This window comes from Geospiza fortis, unplaced genomic scaffold (genome assembly GCF_000277835.1).
Source record: "Geospiza fortis unplaced genomic scaffold, GeoFor_1.0 scaffold452, whole genome shotgun sequence".
Taxonomy (NCBI): domain Eukaryota; kingdom Metazoa; phylum Chordata; class Aves; order Passeriformes; family Thraupidae; genus Geospiza; species Geospiza fortis.
Window position 1 is genome coordinate 466157 of NW_005054369.1, and position 26976 is coordinate 493132.

At 41.3% G+C, this 26976-nt stretch overlaps 1 protein-coding gene across 6 annotated transcripts in view; it reads left to right on the forward strand.

Annotated features, from left to right (window-relative positions):
• TACC2 (transforming acidic coiled-coil containing protein 2) overlaps positions 1 to 26976 on the forward strand; it is an 88927-nt gene that overhangs the window by 48736 nt on the left and 13215 nt on the right. For 2 of the 6 annotated variants that reach the window (XM_031059856.1, XM_031059858.1), the window contains exons 4-12: positions 821 to 987; positions 7477 to 8779; positions 13369 to 13429; positions 14448 to 14655; positions 18384 to 18445; positions 19265 to 19380; positions 20134 to 20305; positions 20428 to 20568; positions 21479 to 21559. In XM_031059856.1, coding sequence (XP_030915716.1) covers positions 821 to 987; positions 7477 to 8779; positions 13369 to 13429; positions 14448 to 14655; positions 18384 to 18445; positions 19265 to 19380; positions 20134 to 20305; positions 20428 to 20568; positions 21479 to 21559 — 2311 coding nt within the window. The remainder of the gene's footprint in view (positions 1 to 820; positions 988 to 7476; positions 8780 to 13368; positions 13430 to 14447; positions 14656 to 18383; positions 18446 to 19264; positions 19381 to 20133; positions 20306 to 20427; positions 20569 to 21478; positions 21560 to 26976) is intronic. The other 4 variants (XM_031059860.1, XM_031059861.1, XM_031059857.1 and 1 more) reach the window with 3 other exon arrangements.

Sequence of the window (26976 nt, forward strand, 5' to 3'; positions counted from 1 at the left end):
GCTGTACACCTCTAAGAGCAAGTGGTGTGTCCTTGAATGGTTTAGATCTTCACTTAATGTTTATGTTACTCATCATTTTGTAGAGTTGCTCCCTTTCAAGCTTGTGTTTCACTTGAATGATTCCATTTTGGGTGCTGCTGTCTCGTTCCTGGGCTGGCGCCAACCCATGGTGGTCCCTATGTTTTTGTGTCCCTGTGAGCACATGGTGCCACAAAAGGATTATTGATAATAATCCTGCAGGATTCCATGCATTTTACAGGCTGTCTTACCTTGTGTCACAAGGTCTGTTTGAAAGGGGCTCTGGTAAAATTCTGCTGGAAATAGAATGTAGTATTTCCATGAGAGGAGGATGCACAGGAGTTGGCTGCACCTCAGATACCTTCATGTCTCACCCTTGAGGGCACACAAAGAAATTTGGTGCTGTTTTAGATGTTTGGAAATTCTCTTCATAAGAGTCTTTTTATTTGTATTTTTTAGTAAGTTTAGGTGTGCTTGTGCAAGGGAGTAGCACAGGGGTGTGCACAGAGAGGGCTGAGCCTCCCTCACACAGTGAAGCAGGCTTTGCAGGATGGATTCATTTCCAAGTGTGTGTTCACTTCTGTAATTCAAATTACATAAATCCTTGTCTAGGGAGAAAACCACAGCCATGACATCCTGCTCTGGAAGCCATCCTGGAGTGTCAGATCTCCTCTGGGAAACACAGAGGTAGCCTGAGAGCTGAGGTCTGTGCCACCAGCTCAGGAATCCCAGTGCTGCCAAGCCTGACCTGCGAATGTGAATTCTCCCTGTGCTCACCAGTCTCTGCTTTGATTTTCCCCAGGAGCTCTGACTCTGAAGAAGCATTTGAGACCCCAGAGTCCACTACACCTGTCAAGGCACCACCTTCACCTCCACAGCCTCCCCCTGAAGCAGCAGCAGCAGCAGCAGAAGTTGTTGCAGACGTAGCAGAGCAAGAAACAAAACCTCAGCTGTCTGTGGAAGATACAGGTAAAGAGTGGGACACGTTACTGGGGGAGGTGAATATGCAGGGAGCTGTTTCTCTAAGCACTGGCAAGGAATTAATGCTAATAAATGGGCTTCTGGAGTATTAATTAATTACCCATGCAGAGAGGAAAAAACCCTGTTGCCTCCTAGAATAAAGTAATGGAGAATCTGTCCATAACATTTGAAGAATATTAAAGAAAGAGGTGCTCTCTAGTAAAAACTTTCTTCCTTTTGAACCAAGCTTCTTTTTCTAGGATCTTTACAGAGTCAGTTGAGTAGAAAAAAGAGATGTGGGTTGCAGATGCAGGTACCTGAGTGAGCACTGTTAACTGTGACAATTAACAAAATGCCATTTTCAAATGTGTTACTGGAACAGGAGGTAGTAAAAAAACAGAAATACTGATTTTATAGGAGGAACATGGAGCTATGTATGTATGTGTGGTATACATACGTGAAAATTGGTACATACTGGGAAACTAGAATCTTTGAAAAGGTAGAAATGTGTTTAAAACCCAAAGAAATTCTTTTCCCCCAAAAGTGTTCTTTGTTCTCCAGATTGAGTAATGGAATATGAGGGAGTAGAAAGCATGCTATTAGCCCAAAATAGCTTTGTTTGGGCTGTCAGATGACAGCTCAACAGCTTGAGACTGAATTCCCCATTATACTGTCTTTTTTCCATCTGAAACTCAAGTCATCTTGATCACCTGGCTAAATTGTATGCAGATAATATTTTTCCCAGCAGTCTAAAGCTGCTAAACACTTGTATTGTGTTTGGAAAGAGTTGTAGCATCCCACCAAAGGGAGTTACTCATTAAGCAGTGCTGTTCAGGATCTTGATTTATGATAGGTTTTTAAGAAGCTTCAAGGATTTTCTACAAACTGATTTGGCAAAATAAAAAGTAGATACTGAGGCACCCTGATGCTTTTTCCTTTCTGCTGTTAGAGTTCCCTCGTCATTGTAGCAAAAGTTATTCTGCATCTTCTTTCCTTTTTTCAAATCTTTGGCAATCCAATGATTACAAAATAAGTGCTCAGAGAACAAAAGAACACACAGGGTTGGAGTATGCTTTTAATTACTTCAGTAGATTATCTTCAAGCCCTTGGTTACACATGTGCTTCCCTGGCACATGTGATTCTTGTCTCCTTCCATCCCAGTTCCCCCCTCCTTTTTTTTTTTAAGATCTTTCTGAAGAAAAGTAGGAAATTGAATATAGCTATTCACAGCCAGTGTGAACTTTATTGGAGGCCATTGGATGGTAGAGGGGAAACCAGTTCATTTGCAAATCAGATTGTCCATGGGAGGCAAGTTACAGCAGAATGACAGAGATCTGTTCAGTGATCCAGAATGATACAAAACACAGTTATACATCAGGGGAATTTATTGGAGGGGAAGAAGATGCGTAATGTGGAAAAATCCAAATGTAGGAGGGCAGCACAAAGCATTCATTTGTTTTGGAAATCTTTAGAAGAAATAAATAATGGTAAGACTATAGGTGTTTAGAAATGAGAAAAGTTAAACATTTTGTACTGTATAAACCACTTGAGTGTCTTGCAGTTTATTTATTTCATAAGTTACGCATGTGTCTGCACACAAAGAGAATTGTGACCCCTTCCTTGGGGCTCAGGGGCATTGAAGCAGAGCTCCTGGATGGCACCATACAGCTAAAATCCAGGTTTCACTAGAGGAGGAGTGAGGAATATGGGCAGCTGGAGAGCCTGGCACAGGCACAGGGAGGGGCAGCAGTGTCCTGCTGGGCTCCTGTTTCAGCAGCCACATGGCTTTGTCTTCACATGGGATGGGTGACAGAGCGTGTTTGGGTGGAAGGAGGGAGCACAGTAAGTGTTTAAAAGATTCTTTCATCTCTAGCTGACAATAAGTGCTTATGCAGATGGCTGCAGTTGTGTTGCATGATATCATTAGCACAGCAGCTGGACCCCACTGCTGCAAAGGCAAGAGGAGAGGTTTTAATTAGGTTGACTTCAGTGGTCCTTTAGTAAATATGATGAAAGTGAAATAAGCTGGACTGGTGCTGGGTTTGTGCCAGCTCCTGGTGGGGTAAAACCTGCTGCATGGCTCTGGTCCATCAGCAGCAGAGCAGAGGAGGGGAGTCAGTCTGAGGGCAAGTCTGGAGGGGAAGAGGAGCAACAGAGCAAGTGTGGAAACTACCCCTGAGCCCCAGGAATTGCCACCAGTGAGCCCTTCCATTCCTCCCTAAATAATGCTGGGAAACATGGGTTATAATCTAATTGGAGTGTTTGAGGTTGCAGTTATTATTGTCATTATTTTAAATTATTGTTACTTGTCTCCTCAGCTTCCCATAACAGTGTCCTCTTGTCCCTTGTTTCATCCATCTGAGCACCAGAATGTCCCCCAAGCCCATTCTCCCAAATACTCTGGTTTTGGCCAGGAATTCCTTCCTAGGAGCTTTCTGTCACCCCCACTGCCTTCCCCAGATGATTACTGAATTCAGGTTGTATTCACAAGGGAGAGTGAGAGTTGGACTCCCCTGTGTGCATTACAGCCCAACAATCAGGATATGGGGCAGATCCTATTTTTGAGTCCTTCTGGTGCCAGGGAAATTCAAGGTCAGGCTTTCCAACAGAGACATTATGGTCCAGACCAAAACAAACTAAATTTTTTGTACGGACAGCATTCTTCCTCAGTGTTTTTCCTCTTGAAGCCTGATATGGAAAATTTGAGAAGAAACTTTTATATACAATGTTAGAGTACCTCTTAGAATAAATGACAAAAGTATTTTTACAGAACTTTAAACAAGTGGTACTAATTGATTTTCTGACATCAAAGGGTTTCCATAACAAGAAGGAACTTGAAGTAAACCATGTTTCAAAATTTCTAGTGTAAGGCAATTCCAATTCCTGTATGCTTTTGGCATTTTTCCCTCATAATATAGTAACTGGGTGCATGTTGTATGCATTTTCCAGAGGTTTGCCTTTGTTTGCTTTTTCTCTAGAAAACAGAACTGATTGTCATTTTCTTCTATATTTGCTTATTACATCTGTTTAAATGTTATTGCTAAACCTTTCAAAGAGTGTTTCATTTTGTTTCCAGCTCAGCAGTCTTAAGGCCTATTTCCAGTTTATTTCTGCTCTAGAGATGCTTCAGCAAAGTAACCCCTTGCCTTGGCTACTTCTGTAAAAAAGCAACAGGAATTTGTTTTGTTTGTTAATGCACACAGTGTTACAATATTTTATTCATGTTCTCAGGCACAGGGTGAGATTCTTGGGTCTGTCCTGTGCAGGGCCACGAGTTGGACTTCAGTGATCTTTGTGGGTTCCTTCCAACTCAGGATATTCTGTGATTCTGTGACTTTTTATCAGCTTCTAGTTCTTCCATAGCAGGTGCCAGGTGAAAATGCCAAGTGTTAAATATATCATGTAACTCTAATATTTAGGTCTCATCACCTGGATACAAGAAATATGAGTTTTATATTGTTGAGTTTGGGTTTGGGAGTTTTTTTTTATAGTTGATCCAGTCAAAAATTGGCTGAAATCAGAGGAATTTCCCAGTGGAAGGAGCAGAACTTGGATCTTCTTTTTTAATTTGTGAAATTTGGGGTTTGAGAAGCTTGCCTGGTTTTTTTTTATTGCAGTGTAAGTTCCCCAGCTATCCTCCATGTTCTTGGAGAGCTTTATAAAATTTAATATCTTCTTGTGGGCAGCTCTTACCAGTATAAATCGTGGGCGACTCAGTACCAATAAAAGGCATAAACCTGATTTAGAATGTTGTGCTGGTTTCTTTCTAGGGCAAGTAAATCCTGCCTTAAATCCCAAAGGAACATGTGTAGTATGTTCCTTTGTGCTCAAGCTGCATTTTAATACAATCCTGTAGTGATACTGATTGGCTTGATTTTGTGTTGTAAAAGGACAAATGTCTCTGCTCTCTGAATAGGCTGTTAATGTCAGGCAAGTGTGGTCTTCATGACTTTGTAGTAATAAAGCCTTGAGTACCATTTATACCTCCTGCCCCAGCAATTCTGCTGCTACCAGGAGCGAGCCAGAAGAGGCTGACAGCAGCATTTCTCTTCTGCCAAGAGCTGTTTGCTGAGACCGTTTCACATCTTGTTTCATAAAGAAACAATAAAAATATCGAGCAGCGCTCTGCAGAAATCCGTACTCTTGAGTAAAAGGGATTTGATGAGGAGGAAGTCGTGAAATAAGCAGTTAAAGAAGATTAAAGCCTTGCACTGTGTGGAGCACATAGAATTGAAATGTTGCTTTGTTGGGAGTAGCTGCAAAGCCTTGCATGCTCCTTTTGCATGATGCATCCCAAACCTCAGCCTCTTATTTACAGTCCAAGTTCTGCAGGGGAATGTTTTTGTTTTTGGTTTTTTTTTTTTTTTTATTTTACTTTGTTTTAATGCATGTTTATAACTACTTGGAATAAGGGCCTCGATGCTGTTGAGGGCTTTGAGGTAGGCAGGAATGAAAACAGTGCATAACTGGAGATGACTCCTCGTTCAGATCCCACTTTGATTTCATGCTGACCTACATTTGTACTCCTCTGGCATCCCAGTGTTTATTGTGATGTATTCCCCTGAAGTGCCTTCCAGTCTCCTTTCAGGGTGAAGGGGACAGATGAGGCCAGTGCTGGAGGTCTGTGTCACTCTCTGAGTGCCCTTTAACAGGAGTCCCATCAGTGTCACCAAGTGATGTGTGTGTGAAGTGAGCACCAGCCTAATTAATGACCCCTCAGCCAGGCTGAAACCAACCCAAACCAGTGGGGATTAAGGGGAAAAATAAACTGTTCTGAAGCACTGCTACACCATTAGCATTCATTTAGCAGAAAAAACACATCAGAATATTATTTTAATTGATGTATCCTAGTGAACTTCCAGTCTTAAAAAGAAACTGCGTAGCTGTCATCCCTTTGACAGTCTCTGGAAGTACATGGTGCCACTTTGGGAAATGTGTCTAATTCCCTTAAATCCTTTTCTGTGCTCTACAGCCATAAATAATAATCCTTGCAGACACACAATTTCTTCTGAAACAAAGGAAATCTTCTTTTCCCTTTTCTTAATCCATTCATAGCTTCTCACTAAAATAATAATTGATTGTCTCTCTTGCTTTTATGAACAGTGTTAATGAATGTAGCAGGGCAAAATGAGAGTTATTCTGCAAAACGTGTCAGGATTGGAATGAAAAGGATGAGCAGAAATGTCTCTGAAATCGTTTAGGGTTGAGCAAAACACTCATTTTTGTTTTTCTTTATAACTGCATAATTTAAAAAAGATGGCAATGTGAAGGAGGCTGTGTTGCTTCAGCAGGGAACACGGGGGCATTTTGCTCCTCTGAGAGAGCTGTGAGCAGCTGGCTCAGCCCAGCCTGAGCTGGGAGCTGGAGAGAGCTGTCCCGGCTCTGGGGTGCCCCACAGGGACACACAGGGACAGAGGTGGCCGTGGTACATTCAGGTCAGAGTAGTACAGTCACAGCAGGAGCAAACCATATGCAGGATTTGTAAAACATTTGCATAATCAACTTAATGAGCTGGAAGGCAGCAAGGACCATCACCTTCCTGCTTTTCTACCTCTCTATTTTCTGATTTTTTGTTATGCACTCTTTTCCTACTTTGTCCAATAGTTATTTTATCCCAAGTGAAGAGACTTCTATAAATAATTTTAGGATTCTATTCAATAAGAGAACTTTTAATTGCAGTGGAAAGCTGCTTGGATTAAGAGTCTTGACATAAATCTCTCTACAAAATTTTCTTTTCATCAGCAAGTTAGAACTACACTTGGAAAAACCTGGTTTAAATAACCAGTAGGGGCTTCTAGCTTTTTAAAGGAAGATTTTTCAACCAGGAATGTTTGTGGAGTTGTCTAAATGACCTTCTTTGGTTTTTTTTTACCTTTACCATAATTTATTTCATATTAAGTTCTCAATTATTCATGTCTTATTATAAACTTATAATTATTGACTGCTTGGGGCAGACAGAGGAGCAGCATTGATGGGTTGTGGAGAGGAAGCCATTTTCCTCTGGGTAAATTGGTAAAAATAGCACATGGGGAACAAAACTTAAGGTCAACATGCAGTTACTGAAGCACCAGTCAATTTACAGGAGATTTATTTCATAAGAGCTCTGACACAATTGTGTGAACTCTTTATGGTAGTAGAAAATGGGAGTAAAAAAAGTGCTTTATGTGCAGTTTTTCTGGTATTGGCAATATTTAGCATATTATGGAAATATCCATCTCTACAAGTGATAGTTTAGAAGGGGTTTTTTGGAAGCTCTTGCAAATACTTATTTTGGTTTTTTGTCAAACTTGCCTTGAATCTCCCCTGTTCTGGGGAGAACAGATCTAATTTTTCCCTAATCTGGTTCAGATATTGAAAAAGTCACTTTGGTTTGCTTAGTCAATTAGTATGATTTTAACGCCTTTTACTTGTAGCAATATTAGATTGTAATGAAATCTTGTAAGCCCCAGTTCTGAAAAGGTGTTTGAAGTGCACTGAGTTTTCTGTTTGCTCCCACAGGTCTGTGTTCAGAAGCTGAACCCGTAACCGATGTGTCACACAGCGAGCCAGTTCAGGAGAGCCCCTTCCGTCCCCCCTGCCATTCCTTCTCCACTGTCTTCGACGAGGACAAGCCCATAGCCAGCAGTGGAACCTACAACTTGGATTTTGACAACATTGAGCTGGTTGATTCTCTCCATGCCTTAGGGCCGAGCTCTGCAGAGCCCAAGAATCGTGACCCCAAAGCAAATGTCCGGAGAAAATCCACGGATTCGGTCCCAGTGTCCAAATCCACGTTGTCTCGGTCCCTCAGCCTGCAGGCCAGTGATTTTGATGGAGCATCTTACCTTGGCAACAGTGAGACATTAGCGCCCTCGGCAGATGCCTACAGTACTGGTTCTAGCAGTGCTTCCAGTACCCTCAAGAGAACAAAAAAGCCCAGAGCAGCTTCCTTAAAAAAGAAGCAGTCAGCCAAAAAACCTCTGGATGCTCCACTGGTGAAGGAAACCCCACAAGAACCTCCTGAGCTTGGCCAAGCAGCTTGTGAGGACAAAGCACCTGAGGTGAAAGCTGACTCAGCAAAGCCTGAATGTACTGAACCTTCCAAAATCTCTGCTGAGAAAGAGGAGGCCCCATCTGTGCCTGAAGGATCCGAGCCTTCGGATCCGGACCGTTTGGAAGGGATTGGTGCATTTAGCTCCGGAGGCAGCAAGGTGCAGAACTCCCCCCCTGGCAGCAGGAAAACGCTGCCTCTAACCACGGCCCCCGAGGCTGTGGAGGTGACTCCGCCAGACACCGGGGGACAGGAGGACCCTCCCATCAAAGCGGTGAGGCTGGAGTTTGATTATTCTGAGGAGAAAGGGGGGAGTGAAGAGCAGCAGGAGAGCGCTCCTCCTCCCAAAAAAGCAGGGAAAAAGCCTGGTGCTAAAATGCCGCTCCGGAGGCCAAAGACTAAAAAGCCGGTGGAGAAGCTTGACAATGCTCCAGCCACCCCGACCAAGTCGCCCACTGATCCAAACGAAATCCCCATCACTAAAGGCTCTTACACTTTTGATATCGACAAGTGGGACGATCCCAATTTTAACCCCTTCTCATCCAGTACAAAAATGCAGGAATCTCCCAAACTGCCTCAACAAACGTACAGCTTCGAACCAGACATGTGTGAGGACTCCATTGACCCTTTCAAGACTTCTTCTAAGATTGCCAGCTCGCCTTCCAAATCTCCAGCTTCCTTTGAGATACCAGCCAGTGCCAACGAAACAAACGGGACAGAAGGAGACAGCCTGAACAAACCTGCCAAGAAGAAGAAGACGCCACTAAAAACGTAAGTTAAAGGGCAGAGACGTTTCTAGAATAGAAGCAGCACGTCCCTTAGCACAGTTACACAGGATTTATAGCTGAACAGAGAGGGGGAGGTGACTTCGGGTGTTGGTGGCCACAACTGGAGTCATGCTGAGCTGTTTCTGCTCTCAACCTGCTTCCTCAATAATTTGATATTTCCAGAACTACCAAGCCACATTAGGCAACTGCATTTTTCAAGTCTTTGGGCTAAGTGTAGCTCTGAACCTGGTTAAATTTTCTCAGTTATGTACCCAATTTTATCAGTTATGTACTCAATTTTATCAGTTATATACCAAATTTTATTGGTTATGTACCCAATTTTATCAGTTATGTACCCAATTTTCTGTGACCTCATTCTGAGAAGTTGATGCTGTTTAAGATGATGAAACTAATCACACTAGCACAACTATTTTATGAATCATTGTTTTTGAGTGTGGGATGTGAAATAGTGACAGTGAAAGGCAGTGACAATCTCATATTGCAAACAGCAGGAAGATGGTTTCATCCAGTGACTTATGCTATTTAAAAGAAAATAACCTAGAGCAGAAGAGTGCAGTATGGAAATAAATACATTTTTTAAAAATATATACACTACACATGAAATGTGAAAAAATTCATTTGCATGAAAGAGCTTGCAATTGTGCAGAAAGTTTAAAATATCCAAAACTACTATATGTTAGGGGAATACCCAGCTTTTAGACGTGGCTGACAAATTCCAAGATAAATTTTCTATGTTACTGTTGTTAGATATTTGGTTTAAAACCTCTATGACTGGTTGCTGATTTGCATGTTGCTTTATCTGTTCAGATATGGTTATTTTGAGTTGTTGACCACTAAGTTTAAGTGTCCCATATATCTGAAATTGATTTCCTGTGTATCTAAGTTCATGTTCCTTTATGGTTTAAATGTTCCAGCTGACTAACAAAAATGGGAGCAAATTTTTTAAATGCCAATTTAAGATAAGAAGATAATGTGGTTAATGTAAAGCAGTACAAAAGCTGATCTCCTGTACAGGGTGAGATGGAGATTATTCAGATTTTTCTGAATAGCCTTCTGCCTTCTAAGCTTCTAATTCAAGTCCCTTGTCAGATTTGAGGAAGCTTGTACCTTTATTTTATTTTCTTTCTAGGGGTGTTTCTGACTTATTGATAGTTTAGTTGTGTAGTTGAGTTGTTTTCTTTGGGAGAGAAGCCTGTTTTTTTCCTGGTGTTGCTACTTCTTGAGGTTTACCTGAAACTTAGTGGTAAATGACATTTTTCCAAGCCTGCAGTCCAAACTGATTTGGTCCAGACCAAGGAGATTTAAAAGTCTGACAGCAAAAGAAGAACAATTTGAATGTTACTGGGGAAGTGCAGAGGGAAATTTTAATATCACCAGATCTTTAAGTTTTTGCAGCCAGCCAGAGCATTCTTGTGTCTTCCAGTAGCTGGAGTTGACAGACCCCCAGAGTGGGCCTCTTGGGTTCTCCCATCTGCTTTGAATACTGGAAAGAATTCCAAAGTTATTAATTTAGGGGGAAAATGAGTTTACAGAGAGTTTGCTAAGCCATGTTTGTCCTTGAGAAAATCCATCACAGAAAAATTCTGTCTTGGAATCACAAAGTTCAGTGCTGGTGTTCATCAGGGTGGGGAGGTGAAGCTCCCCCAGCTCAGGGCTCACAAGTTCTTGGGTCAGGAGGGCTGCAGGAATTCCCAGCCCATGCTTGGCACTGCTTTCACTGGGTTGTGTTGTGTGCTGCTCACTGCAGCCCTGTAACCCACTTTTGCAAGTGTTTTTGTTTTTTTTTTTCACAAAGATGAGACTGCATATTAATAACCCATTGCAGCCTGCAGCTGTGGTACTTTCTAGAAGAAAATTACCTTCAGGCTTGAGATGGGATGCCAGGGTAGGCAGTGGCAGGAGGTTTTATTAGCCCTGTTGAGGGGTGCAGAAATCAAACCCTGTTTGAAAATGAGTTCCTCATGTGGAAAGGCAGTGAGTTCTAGATTAGAGGTGAAGAAGCCAGGCATGAGTTTAAGCCTTTGCTGAGCTTGTACTACTTTGAATCTGAGCCATGTGCTCAGTCTAACATGTGTTAATCAATAAAAATAAGCCATTTTTGTTTTTGAATGAAACTGCAAGAATTTAAGCACTGACCTTCCCTGTGAAAAGATGAGGTTTTTACAAGAGATGTGAGCTCAACACAAACTGCTCCCTGTTCATCTCCCCGAGTGCTGAGCTGCTTGGAGACAATCACACTGCTCAGGTGATGCTGAGCAAAGAGCAGCTGATGCCTCCCCAGAGCCAGCTCACTGTGATGATGGTTTGCAGAGATATTGCTTGTGCAGGCATTGCTCTGGAAGCCCTTGGATGGCTGGAGGCTGTTTGGAAATGGAAGGTGCCAGCTGTCATGAGCATTGCACGTGAGGAGAGATGAGCAGGTGCTGCCAAGCTTATAAGGAAATGAAAACTTCTCTTAGTCTAAGCTGTTTGGCAAGGTTTGCTTCTGCTTTGGGTGTAACCAGTTTGCTCTGTCAGAACACTAGGTTAGGTTTTGGAGAGAGCCAAACTAGATGATATTTAAAGAAATGTCATTTTTTGTCCTGACCTGGGTAAATGGTTTGAAATGGTCAAGTAGCATTTTCTGTGCTGTCACAGCACATCAGCAAACATGACAAAACCTGGAATAACTGTGCCCTCTCCTTAAGCTTAGATGCCATTCAAGAACAGTTTTGCATCTCATATAATAACAAATACTGTGTTCTGAAAAGCAAGCAGGTGGCCTCCATCAGGGCAGGCAAGGACAGTTAGTGTGTTGAGAGGAATTAACTTGAAGGTGTCAGCTTTGAAAAATGTGTTTTGTAAGATGCAAATGTTTTAAAAGTATAACATTGAACTAGAAAACACTGAAGGACTTGATGAATATTTTTATTTTCTCCTTGTGTATTTCAAAATAAAAAGTAGGGGTTAAGATTATACAGGTAGAAAATCTGCATGATCAGATTGCCTTAACACATTAACATTAACAGAGTATTTGTAGGTTAATCTTTTTTGTCAGTTCCTTCTGTCTGTCTCTCTTCTTTGTCTTATTTGTCTTAGGATGGTAGAAGATGTGATGTCTGTATGTTCTCTGTTGTAAGTAATTCTAAGCTAACAATTCAAATTTCCTCTTTGATTTATGGGCTTTTTAATTTTACTTATTTATTTTGCAGCATGATCAGTTACTATTCAGCATGCAGCTTTTATGTTAATGATTTCACTTCACTTGCACATATGAAAGCTATTTTAAGTAAGATGCCTGACTGTGATTGAGTTTGCCTCATTATCTGTTGCCTATCAAAGAAGATCCTCATTTAAAACCTATAGAAATTTTGTATCCTTGAGCTAAAATATGGAAGTTTTATTTCTACCACTGAACAACATTGTACAATCAATTCCTTGTAAATACTGCATAAAATGCTTGTCTTTCTTGAAGGAAAAAGTTATCCTAATTAATTCTGTCATCATAACTGGATAATTAATGGCATTGAACACACCAATATTCAGCTGGCCAATTTATTTTCCCCTCTAGATATGGTACTGATTTACTCTCTGCCCATTGAAACCCACCATTAGAATTTCTGGTGTCAGCCTTGTCATCGTTGATCAGGGATGACCTGGTGGGCAGGCATTTTTGCCACTGCATCTCAGTTCAAACATAAAGTCTCTATCAGTGAGTTTGCTAGAGTATTTTACTCCCTTTTGTAGCTAGTAACATCAGTGGTTTTGAATAACTCTGGCAATGTGCATCAAGAGAATAGACAAATAATTAGTTTATTCTTGGTTAGAAAATATTTTTAGCCAATTGTGAATAAAGGCAACATCAATAATTATATACCATCATGACATAATTTATATTCTTCATTCATTTTGCTTGACTGAAACCTGTGGGCTTTTGGAGGGCTACAGTGTCCGTGCTCCCAGTGTACACTGTGAGGTGTCAGGGGAACTGGAAGCAGAATTGCCATATTTCTTGTTGTATTTGTTTTTAAAAAGGTCTGGTGTGCCCATTTGTAATGACACAGCTCATTCTGGCATCTGGGGAACAGCATCTGCCTCAGATGGTTTTATATAGTTCATCTAAAGCAAACCAGGTTTTTTCTTCCTGGTTTTTGGGGTCATTGGAGCCTAAGTTTATCACTGTTTGAATTCTCAGGTGAAGGTGTGGGTTAGACCTAATTTTGGGATGTGAAACTGAAGCAGACAGAAGCTGAATCATTTCCACAGGGCCCTGGAGGGTGCCTGTGGTGGAGCAGGGATTTGAATTGCAGCTGAATTTGAAATGCAGTCTGCTCTGTGAATGTGTCAGGAGCTAGCATGAAAAATATGGCAATCCTGCTGCTCTCAGCTTTGGAGGGATGGAGGCCTGTTCCAAGTGCATGACAAAATATGTACCCATGGCATGGTTCTCTGTGGTGCTGCTTCCTAATGGATGGGATTTTAATGCAGAAGGGCTTACAGAGGTTGCATTGTCTGTGGCTGTCTCTTGCTAAGTGTGAAATGACCTGATTCTTGCTGCTGTTGCCATATTAACAGTTTGAACTTTATTTTCAGTGATACATTTAGGGTGAAAAAATCACCAAAAAGATCCCCACTATCAGATCCTCCTTCTCAGGTAAAGTGCTGCCTTATTTTGATGCATGTAATTTGAGTCCTTGAAGGGGTAAAAAGAAGGAAATTTTATTAATTTAATTGGAATTGTATGTTTAATAACAGAAGATATTTTTGTTGTAGACTTGTACTTTCAATAATAGAGGAGATTTTTGTAAAGAATATATGCATGTGTCCAAGTATAGCATGCTGGGCTATTACCATAAAGCATTAATCTTTTGTCCTCTAAAAGTGTGTATACAATATGTAGTAGATCTAATATTTTCTCAGGGAATTCCAGCTAGAGTATTAGCTAATGTACTTTGGAAAGCCCTCTGTTAAGATGGAGCAAGGATATGAGTAAATATCTTCAGTCTGAAAAACAAGACTATCGCTATCCACCCTGGAATTTTTAGATTAGGAAGTAAGAAACTTAAATGCTCCAAATTGGTGGGCTGGAAGGGAAATAGAAATAAACCAAGTGGGCTGATCTCCCAGGAGCATGTGCTTGGATAGTTTGATTCCATGTTGTAAACTGCTGGCAGGTGGTTTTCTTGGAAGAGAAGTTGACAAAAGCTGCTCTTCCAAAGGCCTGACTGCTTTGATGTGGCACAGCTCCTTCCGTGCTGCTGCTCCTCTTCCTGTTATCCATCCTGCCCTTTTATTTGTGCTGCTTGACAGTGTAGAAGCATTCCTGTGAGAGAAGCCTGAAAAGTCAGTTTTGGTAGTCAGGGACTTCAGTGACGGGTGATGTGTGCCACTTGTGTCAAGTGCATAACAGATTTTAACAGCTCTGGATCTTCTTTCTTCCCTGTTATCAAAGCAGCTTTGCAATGCAAGTGTTTATCATCAAAGAGCTTAGTTATACTGGGAAAACTTGCTGCTGGTAGAGTTAGTATTTTCCATTAAGTATTTCATACAGCACTGCAGCAGAGATTATGGAATTAAAGAGATGGCTCTGGTGGTGCAAGGGAATTCAGAGATGGAGCTGTTCCATGTGTTAGTGAAAGATAATGGAATTAACTGGCTCTTGTTTGCTGCAGGATCCCACTCCGCTGCCAACTCCAGAAACGCCTCCTGTCATCTCCGCGGTGGTTCATGCCACGGATGAGGAGAAGCTGGCGTCCTCCGTGACGGGGCAGAAATGGACCTGCATGACTGTGGACCTGAACACGGACAAGCAGGACTACCCTCAGCCCTCTGACCTGTCCACCTTCGTCAATGAGACCAAGTTCAGCTCTCCCACAGAGGGTACTGCTCCAGCCAGGGGGGTTTGCTGAGAGAGAGGGCTTGGTTTGGCCAGGGATGTTGGCCTGTGCTCTGCTGAATGCAGACTCTTATTAGGATACCCTAAAAATGGTGCTGTGCTCTCTAGGCCATTCTGGGGAGCTGAATGTAAGACCTCACCAGTCCAGCCTTGAGTTTTCAGGAAAGAAAAGATGCTTAAAGGGAAATGAGAGGACCCTTCAGAGAAAGGCTTTTGCTTCCTTTGTGTGATTGTTTTTCTCTGTGAGCAGTGTGTTTTCTCAGTGCCTTCACAGCAGAATGGGGTCTGCTACTGCTCCAGAGTCACTGAACTACTGATTCTGCCTGAGCCTGTTTCTTAACCTGCATGGGGAAAGGTCCCATGTTAAAATTCTGCTCAAATTTTCTGTATTGCAGTAATACCCATACCATGCCAGCTCTTGTCCAGCTTCCTGGGCTCCAGGTATCTTCATGCAAAAAGTGTCCAGGATATCCCCTCTATAAGATAGTTACCATTCACATTTCCAGATAAAATTCCCTACTAGATCAACTATGAAAGTTTTTCCTGCCATACTTTCCTATGAGCAGCTGGGAGCCAAAGCTGGAAGTTTCCATTTAGAGAACTGTCATTCCAGGTCTGTGAAAGTTGGAAGGGACAGAATTAAGAAAATTTGTGTGTGGCCTTCCTTGGGGCTACCAGAGGGAATTCTGTTTTGCAACATCTGCTCCAAAGGCAGATGTTCAGCTTTGTGGGTGGGAAGCATGTTTAACTTGGCTTAAACTTTTTCTTCTTGATTAGAATTAATTTTTTCCCCCCAGCCTTTCAGTCCCTGTCCCAATCTACCATTAAATCTACTTTCTGCCATTTTAGGCTGGGTCTAAATTTTTTGCCTGTTTAAAAACTTTTTTGTCAAGGTGTTTGACATCAAAAAGCAACAACAGTCACAGTGCTTTTGTTGATATGCACATGCTTCTGTGCCCTGGGATTTTCTGAAATCTGTTGAGTATTCTAAACAGATAAATATTTCAGTCTGGATGAATTCATTTGTCTTTATTGGTCAAATCATAAATTTTAGACATTGACTTCCCTGTATTTGTATTTTAAAAAATAACTTAAAAAACACTTTTTAGAAAATAAGCATCCCTAAATCTGGGAAGATGGAAACTATATGAAAGAAAATGGAACAAAAGAATAGTGAGAGACACTCTGAAACAATCATTTTAGCTTTCAAAGTGGGTAGAAGAAAGTGAGCAAAGCTCCTAATTAAATGGTAATTGTCTTGTCTCATGTGTGCTGCATGGTACAGTCGGGGTTTCAGATTACTCACTCATTATAATCAACAATGCTTCTGCTTTTCATATCTCTTAAAAATAATTTTTTTTTCCCCTTGACAGTCTTGCTCCTGCAGCTTTGAGAAATTTCTGAGTAATTTGAGGGCTGTTTCTCAGTGTAGATATTTTTACCTCTCCCAGACAACCGTGTGTTACCCTGTAACCTAACACTGCATCTGTACAGATACTGGCTCCTGAGCCAGCCAGTGCATCCAGCCCTTATCTGTTTCAGGCACTGCCTGTAGCTGCTGCCATTTTCCTGTTGCACAGACCCGAAATAAGCTGTAATTATTAGCAGAAAATTCTGATGTAATCTTGCAGCTATTTGTAGGAGGAGTTGGAGGACATCACTTAGTAAGTCTGTTGTACGTGTTTATAAAAGATAATTATCTTGCTTCGTGGGATATCCTGGGCTTTTCTGATTTTGAATGTACAGAGATAACTAGAGCCTAAGATTTTGAAGGGGAGATGATGTCTGAGGGGAGAGGAGAGAGAGGAATTGTGCTGGAGACTCCTGAGAGCAGTGAGACGACACAAACTGCGTTTAGCCAGCCGAGTTATTCCTTTTGTTTCTACTTGGACTATTTCCATCTGTGTCCTGCCTGGTTTTTCTTGGTTTGTTTTTTTGGTTTTTTTTTTTTAATCAGCAGTGAAGTGAAATGTGTGTTGTCCCAGCAGTCAGTTTGGATTGGGATTGCAGAGCTGCTGGCAGTGCTGCAGGCAGGTGGAGGATCCCTGTGGCTGTGCCAGCAGAGGACAGTGCCGGAACGTCTGCTGCCCCTGAGGCTGCCTGGACACCCAGGGCTTGCTCTCTGGAGCACAAAGCTGCTCCATAAATGCTCCTGATGCACCTCGCTGGGCTGTCTGTGCATAAATGGGATACAGAGAGGCAGTTTCTAAACACTTGCTGCTGTTTCCTGGGATTTCAGGCTTTTTCCTGCCGTTCAGCTCCTCATAGAGGGTTTGAATTCATCCTTCCAGTTTGAGTTTTGCTTTCACTGGGAAGAGAAGTGAATGAGAAGGCTGTTGCTGGTATCTGACACCAGGAGGTTGTCCATCTTGCCTGGCTCCCTATTACCATTAAAAACATATGGTGCTAGGAATTTCAACATGAGGAGCCTCCTATTACACTTTCTCTTCACTTACAAGTTTTACTGTGAATATCCCCAACCAGTACTGAGGGTTTGTGGCTCCTCCTCTTCAGTGATTGTTTGACAAAATACATAGCTTGTGGAATTACAGTCCTTGTGCGATGCTTTTTATTACTAAAAAAGCAAATCAAGCATTGTAAAATCACATTGAACCCTCTAAAACTTTCTTAACAAATCAGGCTAGAGATTCTCTTCAGGTTTATTTGTTTTTAAACATCAAACATTTTAATGGTGGTTATCATCTTCTTAATGGAAGCTCTGTTTTTCAAAAGCTGCCCAAATCTAGAAGGATTTTAGCACATGATTTTATCATAATGCAAATGCTAGTGTGCATTTCCTTAGGATTTATTTAGAGTCAGAATCAAATTATGCAAGTGGTTTATTGAATTAAGTCATGGAAACAGAACAAAGTACAGCATTTGGACAAATTAATTATGCATTTAATTTTAAATTAAGCTGTCATTGTAGGAAGTTTGCTTTTATTTGAGTGCAGGAAGGTATGATCTCTTTCCTGTGTTAGTTTTGTCTGCTTCTGTATCAACTACTGGGTGACCATGGACTGGGGAGAAATGCTGGTTATCCCCCTCAGTGTAACTGGGAGATGAGAAGCAGAGAAGCAGTAAAGATTTGCATTTTTATTAAATTTTAGACTTAGGGTTCTTTGTAAATCTTCCTGCCTTAGACTCTTTCTCTGAAAACAAAATGTGAGAACAGCCCCTTAAGCTGGGCTGGTGCCTCATCCCTGGTTCATGAGCATTCAGGTATTTTAGGTTCCTTTTTCTTCAGTGATAGCCCAGTACTTGTTCTGAATTAAGAGTGTGATAAACATGAAAAAATAGAAATTAATTTTTCTCAACAACTGTTAAAATATGTTTAAAAGAAATCGGCATCAGCATTGCCATGTATTGAAAAAATGTGTTTTCTGTGATAAGATAACATGATAAGGGAAAGTTGTCTGTACTCTGAAATGACTCTGAAACCTTCTCAATATTCTGGTCCCTGGGGCAAATTAAAAAGCAGAATTTTCTTCTGGCAAGCTGATTTGCCTGAAATGTGTCAGGTTCATTGTTGAAAATGAGTGAATATTAGCGCCTTTTACTTTCTCTCTGTGTAATCTATTTTTAATATGTCATTGGAAAGTATTGAGCAGAGTGGGAGTGGCTCTTGTCAATGAGAAGACCTCTCATTTACTTCTGAAAAAAAATCATGTCATGGCATGTATTAACACCTCTTTTTTTGTTTCTGTTGCAGAATTGGAATATGGCAACTCATATGAAATAGAATATATGGAGAAAATAGGCTCCTCTGTGCCTGTAAGTTCTCACCTCCATTTCCATTCATTTGCATTCCCCTGTCAGAATATACTATCCTGGTAATGCCCTCAGACTCACCACCCTTTAAATTAATTATAATGAGCCTGCAGCAGATTTGCAAAACCCATTCCTTGAAATTGGCATAACTGGGGGAAATTGCCTGTGCTTTGTTGTCCTGTGTCCTGTAAAGCTTGTTCCATTTCATTATTTTATTTCTAAGCTAGCATCACAGTAGTTCTCTCTGGAGATTCAAAGCCAATCAGTATTTCCAGCAGTGCAGAGTGCAGAGCTGTCTACACCAACTGCTGAACTCTTTTAAGAAATTGGGAGTAAAAGTTTGAAGAAGCTGGAGGGAGCCAGGAGAGAGACAGAATTAGTGTGAGGTCTAGAATGCAGCACTGTACATTATCACTCTTTTCACCTTCTTTTTAGTCATGGATTTGATAGCCTGACTGGATCCAATGAGGGGATATCCACTGGAGACATTAGGAAAATCATTCAGGTGGTGCTTAAAGCAGTGAGAATATTCAGTGGGTATTTTAGTAACACCCTCAGCCAAGGGGTGCCTCCTGCCTGACAGAAGCAGAAATCTGATTAACCCCAAACTGGGAGAAGAAGAGCCACTACAAAGAGTGAACTGTTTAGGTTTTGTCCTTTAATAGTTTCTTCCTGGGAGGATCCATGTCAGTATCAGCATTACAGCCCTGTATTATTAGTTTTCTGTCAACTCATTTGCTCACTAAAGGCTTCAGTGACCTGAATTATCTTTAATGGAGAATGGTTGAATTGCTTTATGAGTTTCTCTTTCCCTGTGGCCAGCAGGATGACAGCACCCAGAAGAAGCAGTCCTTGTACCTAATGTTTGATGCACAGCAGGAGAGCCCAGTGAAATCACCTCCCATCAGATTGTCTGACTCCACAACTCCCTGCTCAGGGTAGGTCACAGTGAGCAGTGCAGAGCCTGTCAGGGGACTGGGTTACCCTCAGAGCACATACACAGGAACTTCTTCCTCTCTCTGCCTCTGTACTGCCAAGTTATTTGTTTAAAAATAGATCTCCATCTGTGTACACATACGATAGAGAGCAGAGGGCAAAGAGACACAAGTTTCATGGTGGAATAAGGACATGGATTTCTCCTTCACATTCTAACTAAATAGTCACAGTGGCAACTGTTTTACTGGGCAGTGGCCTCCTACTTAAAGCTTTTTCCTCAGATACTGAGGTAATTTTCACATTAATGTAGAAATCTGTTAATTGCAGTTTTTCACTTGGTTTTCCCTGGATACATTTTCTGAACAAGGGCTCTTGTTCATAAGACCACGATGTGGGAATTGTGTTTACTTCCAATAATTTTGCTTGTCAAGGTCATCTGTTCTTGTGAGTAAGAGTTGTGTTTTGGGAGAGAGGTAGGTCACAGTGAGAAAGGGGTAAAAAGGCAAGTGAGGAATACTGAAGAAATGTGACATTTCTGATGGAACTGGTTTTATGTTGATGTCTCCAGTGCATTGTTTTGAAAGGATATTTCAAAGTGATACGAGATATAATGATGTACATTTGAGTTGAAACAATGTGTGTATAAATATATTTTTATATATACGCGTACACATGAAAGTGATGAATAGGCCTTGCTCAGCGGTTCCCAGAAGCAGAATTGTGAAGCTGAAAACATGTGCACAATCTTTTTCCAGGTCGAGTTTTGAAGACCCTGAAGCCCAGCAGTCCTCTGGCATGAAAATCCCACACCCAGCGTCCCGAGTCCTCGCTGCCAGCCAAGAGGCACATTTACAGTCCCCTGACAAGGCCAAGCAGAAGGACCTGGAGGCCATGACTCTAGGAACAACTCCAGAGGCCGTTGAAATCGTGAGTCCTGTATGATAAGAGTTTGGGAATCATCTTCCTCTAGAAATTTTGCATTTTGCTTTTGGCCCGAACAGCTTGGGCAATGTCTCTGTTGCTTATTCAGCCTCCTCTTTACCCTTCAGGCATCTCCTGAAGACTCCTTTGTCTCTGCTGATGCTCTTCTCAATAGGATATCTAAGAAAGCCTCAATATGTGATCAGCCTGAATATCTAGATCCTGACCTGGCAGAAAAGAACCCCCCAGTATTTGCTCAAAAACTTCAGGTTTGTAGCAGAAATATAAATGTCCTTTTCTTTCTGTTTGTCCATACACAGGCAAAGGAATGCTTTGCCTCATCTAAAAGGGGTGGAGGGAGGCTTGGAGGGCATGTGGAAAAGAATTAAAAGAATTATTTAATTCTTTCTAAAGTAACTCTCCCCTTTCAAAGACTTGAGGAACAAAGACATTTTCATTTAACTCATGTAATTCATATAATACATAACCTTAAATTTCTTCAACACCTATCCTATGTACCTCTAATGTGTGTATTTTCCAGAAGTCTTTCCAAAGCAAATTTTTAAGCTTGAGCACAGGACTTGATGTGTGGAGAGTTGTCTTGTCACCTGGCCTTAGTAAGTCTGTATGTATAGATTCATTTTTTGAGATTCAGGACCTAATTCTGCTGAAATGAAAATCAGGCTTTGTTTTTCTTGTAATTTCTCTAATGCAGAATTTGGCATGGTTTCTTCTAGGAAAAGCAAATGGATCTGCAGAACAATTCTGTATGTCAGGACATATTTTCTGGAATATTTACAGTGAAATTTTTAAAAAGCAAAGGTTGAACTAAGATTGACATGTGGCATAAATTCACATAAAATGGGAATGAAAGGGAGAGGAGTCTGTGATAAAACAGCTTTAGCTTTAGAAAACATTTCTTTTACATGAAGTATTGTTCATACTGATCACCTAATAAAAAATATTTTTCTGCACAGCTGCCTCAAAACTAACCAAGCCCTGGAATTTTGCATCACTGTCCTCACCATGAGAGGAATTTGGGGTGTTTGTCACCCAGGAATTGTCCAAGTTACACGTTAACATTTAACTACCCATTTTTGCGTGTGTCAAACATTTCTTACCATGTTCTTACCACATTTTTTTCCCTGTGGGGGACTCCCCCACCAAACCCTTGGACAGGAGGAGCTAGAGTTTGCTGCCATGAGGATAGAAGCTCTGAAGTTAGCCAGGCAGATTGCCCTCTCCTCCCTGCGCTCCAAGGTACCTGCTTTGTGCCTGCCCTGTGTGTGTGAGTGTGCACAGCCCGAGTGCTGCTTGTCCTGGGGGGACCCCAGGAGCATGCTGGCAGCAGAGCTGACACAGAAATGCTGTCACCCCACTCACACCCCAATTAACAACAGGCAAGAAGCAGCAGCGTTCCTTCAGCAGGAGTTGGGTTCTGCAGTCCAGGTGGTGTTTGTCATTTCTCTGAAGCAAGATTTGTCCTGAAATGTTTGATGGTGAAGAGTACCAGGCCTGCTTTGGCCATAAGGACATTCTGTCTTCTGATGGTATTTTCAGCTTGAAGTCAGACACCTTTGACCCTCAGTGTTTGGAAGTGAAGAAATCAGTCAACCTTGCCCTCAGGCATCTGAAGAAACGGACTGCAGCAGGGTTGGAAGGGCTGCAGAGCTCCCAAGGAAAAAAGGCCTCACATCACAATGTGTCTTTATTCATAAAGATCTAAATCTTATTTTTTTCATTGCTACTTCCAGGTCCTGCTGGCTAGTTGTGCCTCACAGAAATGCTTTGCTCTGCTGTAGGGATGCACATGGAACTCACTGTGTTTGGAAAGCCAAAAAAGTCATTCCATGAATGTTGGTGGCTTCCTTGGGAAAGGGTATCGGCTGAATGGGATGGCAGTGTCCTGCTGCAGTGAGACATTTCATTCCAAATGAGGAGAATGTGCTTCTGACATGTCCTTCTCCAGTAACCTTCCTCTTCTACTGTCCATTAATAGGTCAGCAGAAAGTCTTTGGCCAATCCTAAATTGCCTGGAGTTCATTGCATCACAATAGCATTTGGGCTGGTTTCAGGGTAGAATCTCTTGATGCTTTAAAGTTATTAAGTAGCTACTTCATAAAAGTAAAGATTTTTTTAAGGTTAACTGTACTCCTCTGAAAAAACAATGATCATATTTGATTTATTTCACATGCCTTAAATAGCCCAGGAGCCACCTTGTTTCTGCTGTGCACATATATTTACTAAGGTAAACACATTCCTCACAGATTTAGGAGTATTTTAGAGTATGGTTTAGAGTGGTTACAATCTTTTATTTAATTAAGAAAAACATGCTGTTGTCTTCGTTAGAAGGACTAACCAAGCTGAAACCTGTAATGAGGAACATAAAAAGCGAAGGAGGAAAAACAAAAATAATTTTCCTGTGTGTGATTGTGTCCCCTTTCTCTGTCGTGTCAGGTGTTGGAAGAGAATGAGAGGTGAGATCCTCTCTCAAATTCCTTGTCCTCCCAGCACTTTGCTGGAACATGAAGGATTCAGGACCTCCAGCATCAGGAAACACATAATATTACATAGATGCTCTTCATGGGTTATACAGAAAAAATCTGCTTAAAATCTGCATTTCTGCAACCAGCCAGCTGTTCAGAAACTCACAAATTGTACTATTTTAGACTGAAGAGAATGCATTTGTGTGTTTGTGAATACTTGTGAGTTAATCAAGGGAGATTGTGAGCTGCAGAAGTTTCAGAGAATGTGGGGTTACATTTTAAAGATCATCACAGCACTTTGTTTTGTTGGAATAAGTTTTGAACTCCTTAGAAATGGGGAACGGATTTCATGTGGCTTTTGAGGAAATGTCATTAATCTGTGTAACAAAGATAACAAAATGATAAGCAGAGGTGAGGAGGGGAAAACAGGCAGAACTCCCCCATCTGACAGAGGACTGGCAGCAGCTATTGATGATGACAAAGCCCCATGTTGGTCCAGGCACAGCAATGCTTGTAGCCCAACACCATGGGTGTCATGTTGGGTGGGAAGGACTTTTGTCCTTGCATAACTTTGCTATTTCAGTGTTAAATTAGCCTGTGATGACACCCCTTGTGACCTACAGTGACTGATGGCCTGGATTAAGTAGAACAGAAACCAGCAGATGACTGCAGTGACTTAAATTTGGATGCTCCTGGCAGAATTCCCTTCTGGATGGCTGGCCTCTGTTATTTTCTGAATGCTATATAATTACATTTAACATTTGCTAAATGATGACTGGGAGGGTAACAAGAATAGGATTATAAATAAAGACAGAAGCACTTGTTGTGACAAATTAGATCACCTAAAATAAAGATTAAATATAAGCACTTTGTGCTAGCACTAGGAGAGAGAATAAGGATGTGCAGTTTGTTGTTCTCAGGCAGAGAGGAGTTATTTGGCCACTCCCAAATTTCTTGTCACAGACTTAAACAACAGCAGGCCCAGTCACCTACTTTTACATTGCCAAATATTTCTGCCTTCCAGTGTTGAGGTGAATTAACTATTTTCTGTTGAACAGTCTCCATTTGGATGTTGTGAGGTAATTTTTTGTGTCCAACACCTGTGGGTGCTGAGATAGGATCCAAGGAAAATAAAAACTGAAAGGAAAGGCATGGGAAAAAATGGGATTAGTGCATTACAGCTTTGTGGGCCTCTCATGGTAGGAGGAGGATTATTTCCTACAAACAGCAATGCCATTGATTTTAGCAAAACTTTACAGGCAGAATACTTCTTCTTGGGTTTTTCTTGGGTTTTCCTTGGCTTTCCATGTATTTGCAAGCACAAGTAGGTCTCCGTTTGCCTGCATTGACCTGTCTGCTCACACATCAATCAGAAGAGTCCATCATTCCATGCACACCCAGGCAGCATTTCAAGGGCTTGGAAAGGGCAGCCTCATTTCCAGCAGGGCTAAACACACGTTCCTCTAACTGCTGTGATAAAAACTAGATTTCATTTTCCTTCCATTTCTCTATTTTCTTCCTCTCTGACCTCCTGGAAGTGAGATAACTGCAGCTGGTTAATAGATGTGCATTTGTTTCCCTTCTGGTCAGATATTCTGTGAAAGGTGCTGGGAAGAGAAGTGTGTTGAGCTCTCAGATATTTACACTAAGATTGCAGTGACCTACATTTTGTAGTAATTCCCCTGAAGACTCTAATCTTTCTGAGTGAGGTTTAGTGACTTACAAATCCCTGTGATGATTATTACCCCAATTAACTGCTTACCTTCTCAGCAATTAGGTGTTAAAGCATTATTATTGGGTTATTTTGGGTAATACCATCATCCTGTTGGTCAGGTGCTGTTATTTTCTCAGGGTAGGAATATTTTACAGGCAGCAAATAACAGTTACTGAGTTATGCATCAGTTAGGACCTGTGTAAAACTGGCTTTTGAAGCAAAACCATGATGACTTTTACTGGTTAGTCCTGCCAGAGAGCCCAGCTGTGACTTGGGCAGGGTGTTTCCAGAGTTAGGGCAACACTGGTTGGACCACTGCTACAAGCATCTCTACTCAGTGGTTAAACTCCAAGAGTTTTTATGGTCATTTTTTTGGAAATTTTAAGCTGTTCTGCATGTCATTATTGCTGTTGTTTTGTACAATTTCATCAAATGCAAAGAGAGCTAGAGAAAACATAAGTGTATTAATGATCTGTTGTGCACTATATAAAAATACCTATAAGTACATATTAAATGCTTTAAATATCTTTTTCTTTAAAAATTGTCATCCTCCCAGCAGTTACTTTGACATGTTTTTATATGAGCTTGAAAAACGTTTGTGTTTCTTCTTGGCACGATGAATATTTTCCAGCTATCTCTTTATGAGATCCAGCAAATTAAGCTGCAGGAGGCTTTTGAAATGTGACAGATGGAGTTCAACAGATCGATCTGAGCGGTGGCCTTTCTTTGGAGGACAGCTTTGATGATCTAATGGCTCTCTTTTATCTCTCAGTTATTCCTACTTTTTGATTAAGGAGGGAGTAAAGAACCTTTTTTTGTATTTATGCATATACAGAGGTGTCTGAGCTTGTGTCCTAGGTGTATTTTTTTCCTATGTAGTTGTTTTACATTGGGAGATACTTTTAAGAGCACAGGCTATGCCGTTTTGACAGATCTTGGAACGGTTTTTCTTCTGGTACGAAAATCCACCGAGTTTGAGCTTGCACCTCCTAATTCTGCTGGAATTGATCATTATTTGGGGTGTTCATGTTAAAGGTAGCAAAACCAGAGAAGGGATAGCCTGCTCCATAAATCCTAGAAGAGTCAATTGACTCCTAGGTGTAAAAACAAAAAATACCAAGCAAATTAGTGAGAGTCTCCTGTAAATGAAGATGCAGTGAGGTGTTCTGTAAGTACTGTTTAGGTTATTCTTGTTGTAATTAAATTTTCTTGCCTAGTCTTTTAATGTTGTTAGTGTTTCTTCATGCTCTTTACAGATGTGATATCCAGAACATCTGGTCCTGTGTGCATTTTGTGCAGTTTTTAATACAGCTTCTTCAGTCAGGTGTGATACAGGAACTCACAAGGGATTACAACAAAATTAACAGTGGCTTTGGATGCTTTCTGTGATGCTGGGCAGCGTGAGAAGAACTGTGAGGAAGTGAATGTTTTATGGAATAGCATCTGGCAAAATTTTCTTTACCAGTGTTGAGGCAAGAATATGTGATGTTGAAATTAATGAGGACTGAACCTTGATCCAGACATTATCTACTCCTTTCACGTCCCTGTGCTTCAGTCACTAGAGCGTGACTCTGCTATTTTCTTTTTAAAAAATGCAAACAAAACAACTAAAACAAAGCCACACCACCCTCTTTTACAACAAAATACAAGAAAATAATTATTTTCTCTTTTATGTAAAAAAATAATTGAAATACTCTTGATTACTACTCTTAATTATTGCAGATAAAGCCTAAAGACTTAGGTACAGCATTAATGAACTTGAAGGAACAGAATACATTGTTTTATGCACAAAGTTAACAGGTAAACTGGGAAAATACATTATCCCCTTTTCAGCAGCAAGGAAAACAGGATTTGAATATCCATTTCCAGCAGTGAATGGAAGAAGGCATTGATCAACCTGACTTTCCTTCCCACTCATGGTCCAGCCCTTGGTGGGGGCTTGGCAGTGCCCAGAGCAGCTGTGGCTGCCCCTGGATCCCTGGCAGGCCCATGGCCAGGCTGGACAGGGCTTGGAGTAGCCTGGGACAGTGGAAGGTGTCCCTGCCATGGCAGGGTGGCACTGGGTGGGATTTAGGGTCTCTTCCATCCCAAACCATTCTGGGTTCTGTGGGCTATCCTTTGGAATCTCCTCAGTTTTCTTGTGGGTTGTTTGCGGCGAGAGTTGTTTGTGAGACATCTCCTGCATCTCAGTGTCACGTTCCTGTTCTTTGCTCTCCTCATTTCACATGCTGCTCTCCCTTTTTTAATCCAGGCTGCTGACATGAGCAAAATTGACAACTGCAAAAAAAGCCTCATTTAACTGACTAATCGCATGCTGGACACCCGTGGGGCAGCAGTGTCACCTGCACAGTCACACTTTTTCTGTGGTATTCTTTATGACAGATGCCATGTATTGACAGGCCAGACCTAAGAAAGTGAGCTGTCCTCTTGCGTCTGGTTTCTTGATTTATTTTTATGGAAACAGAATTCCCCTTAAA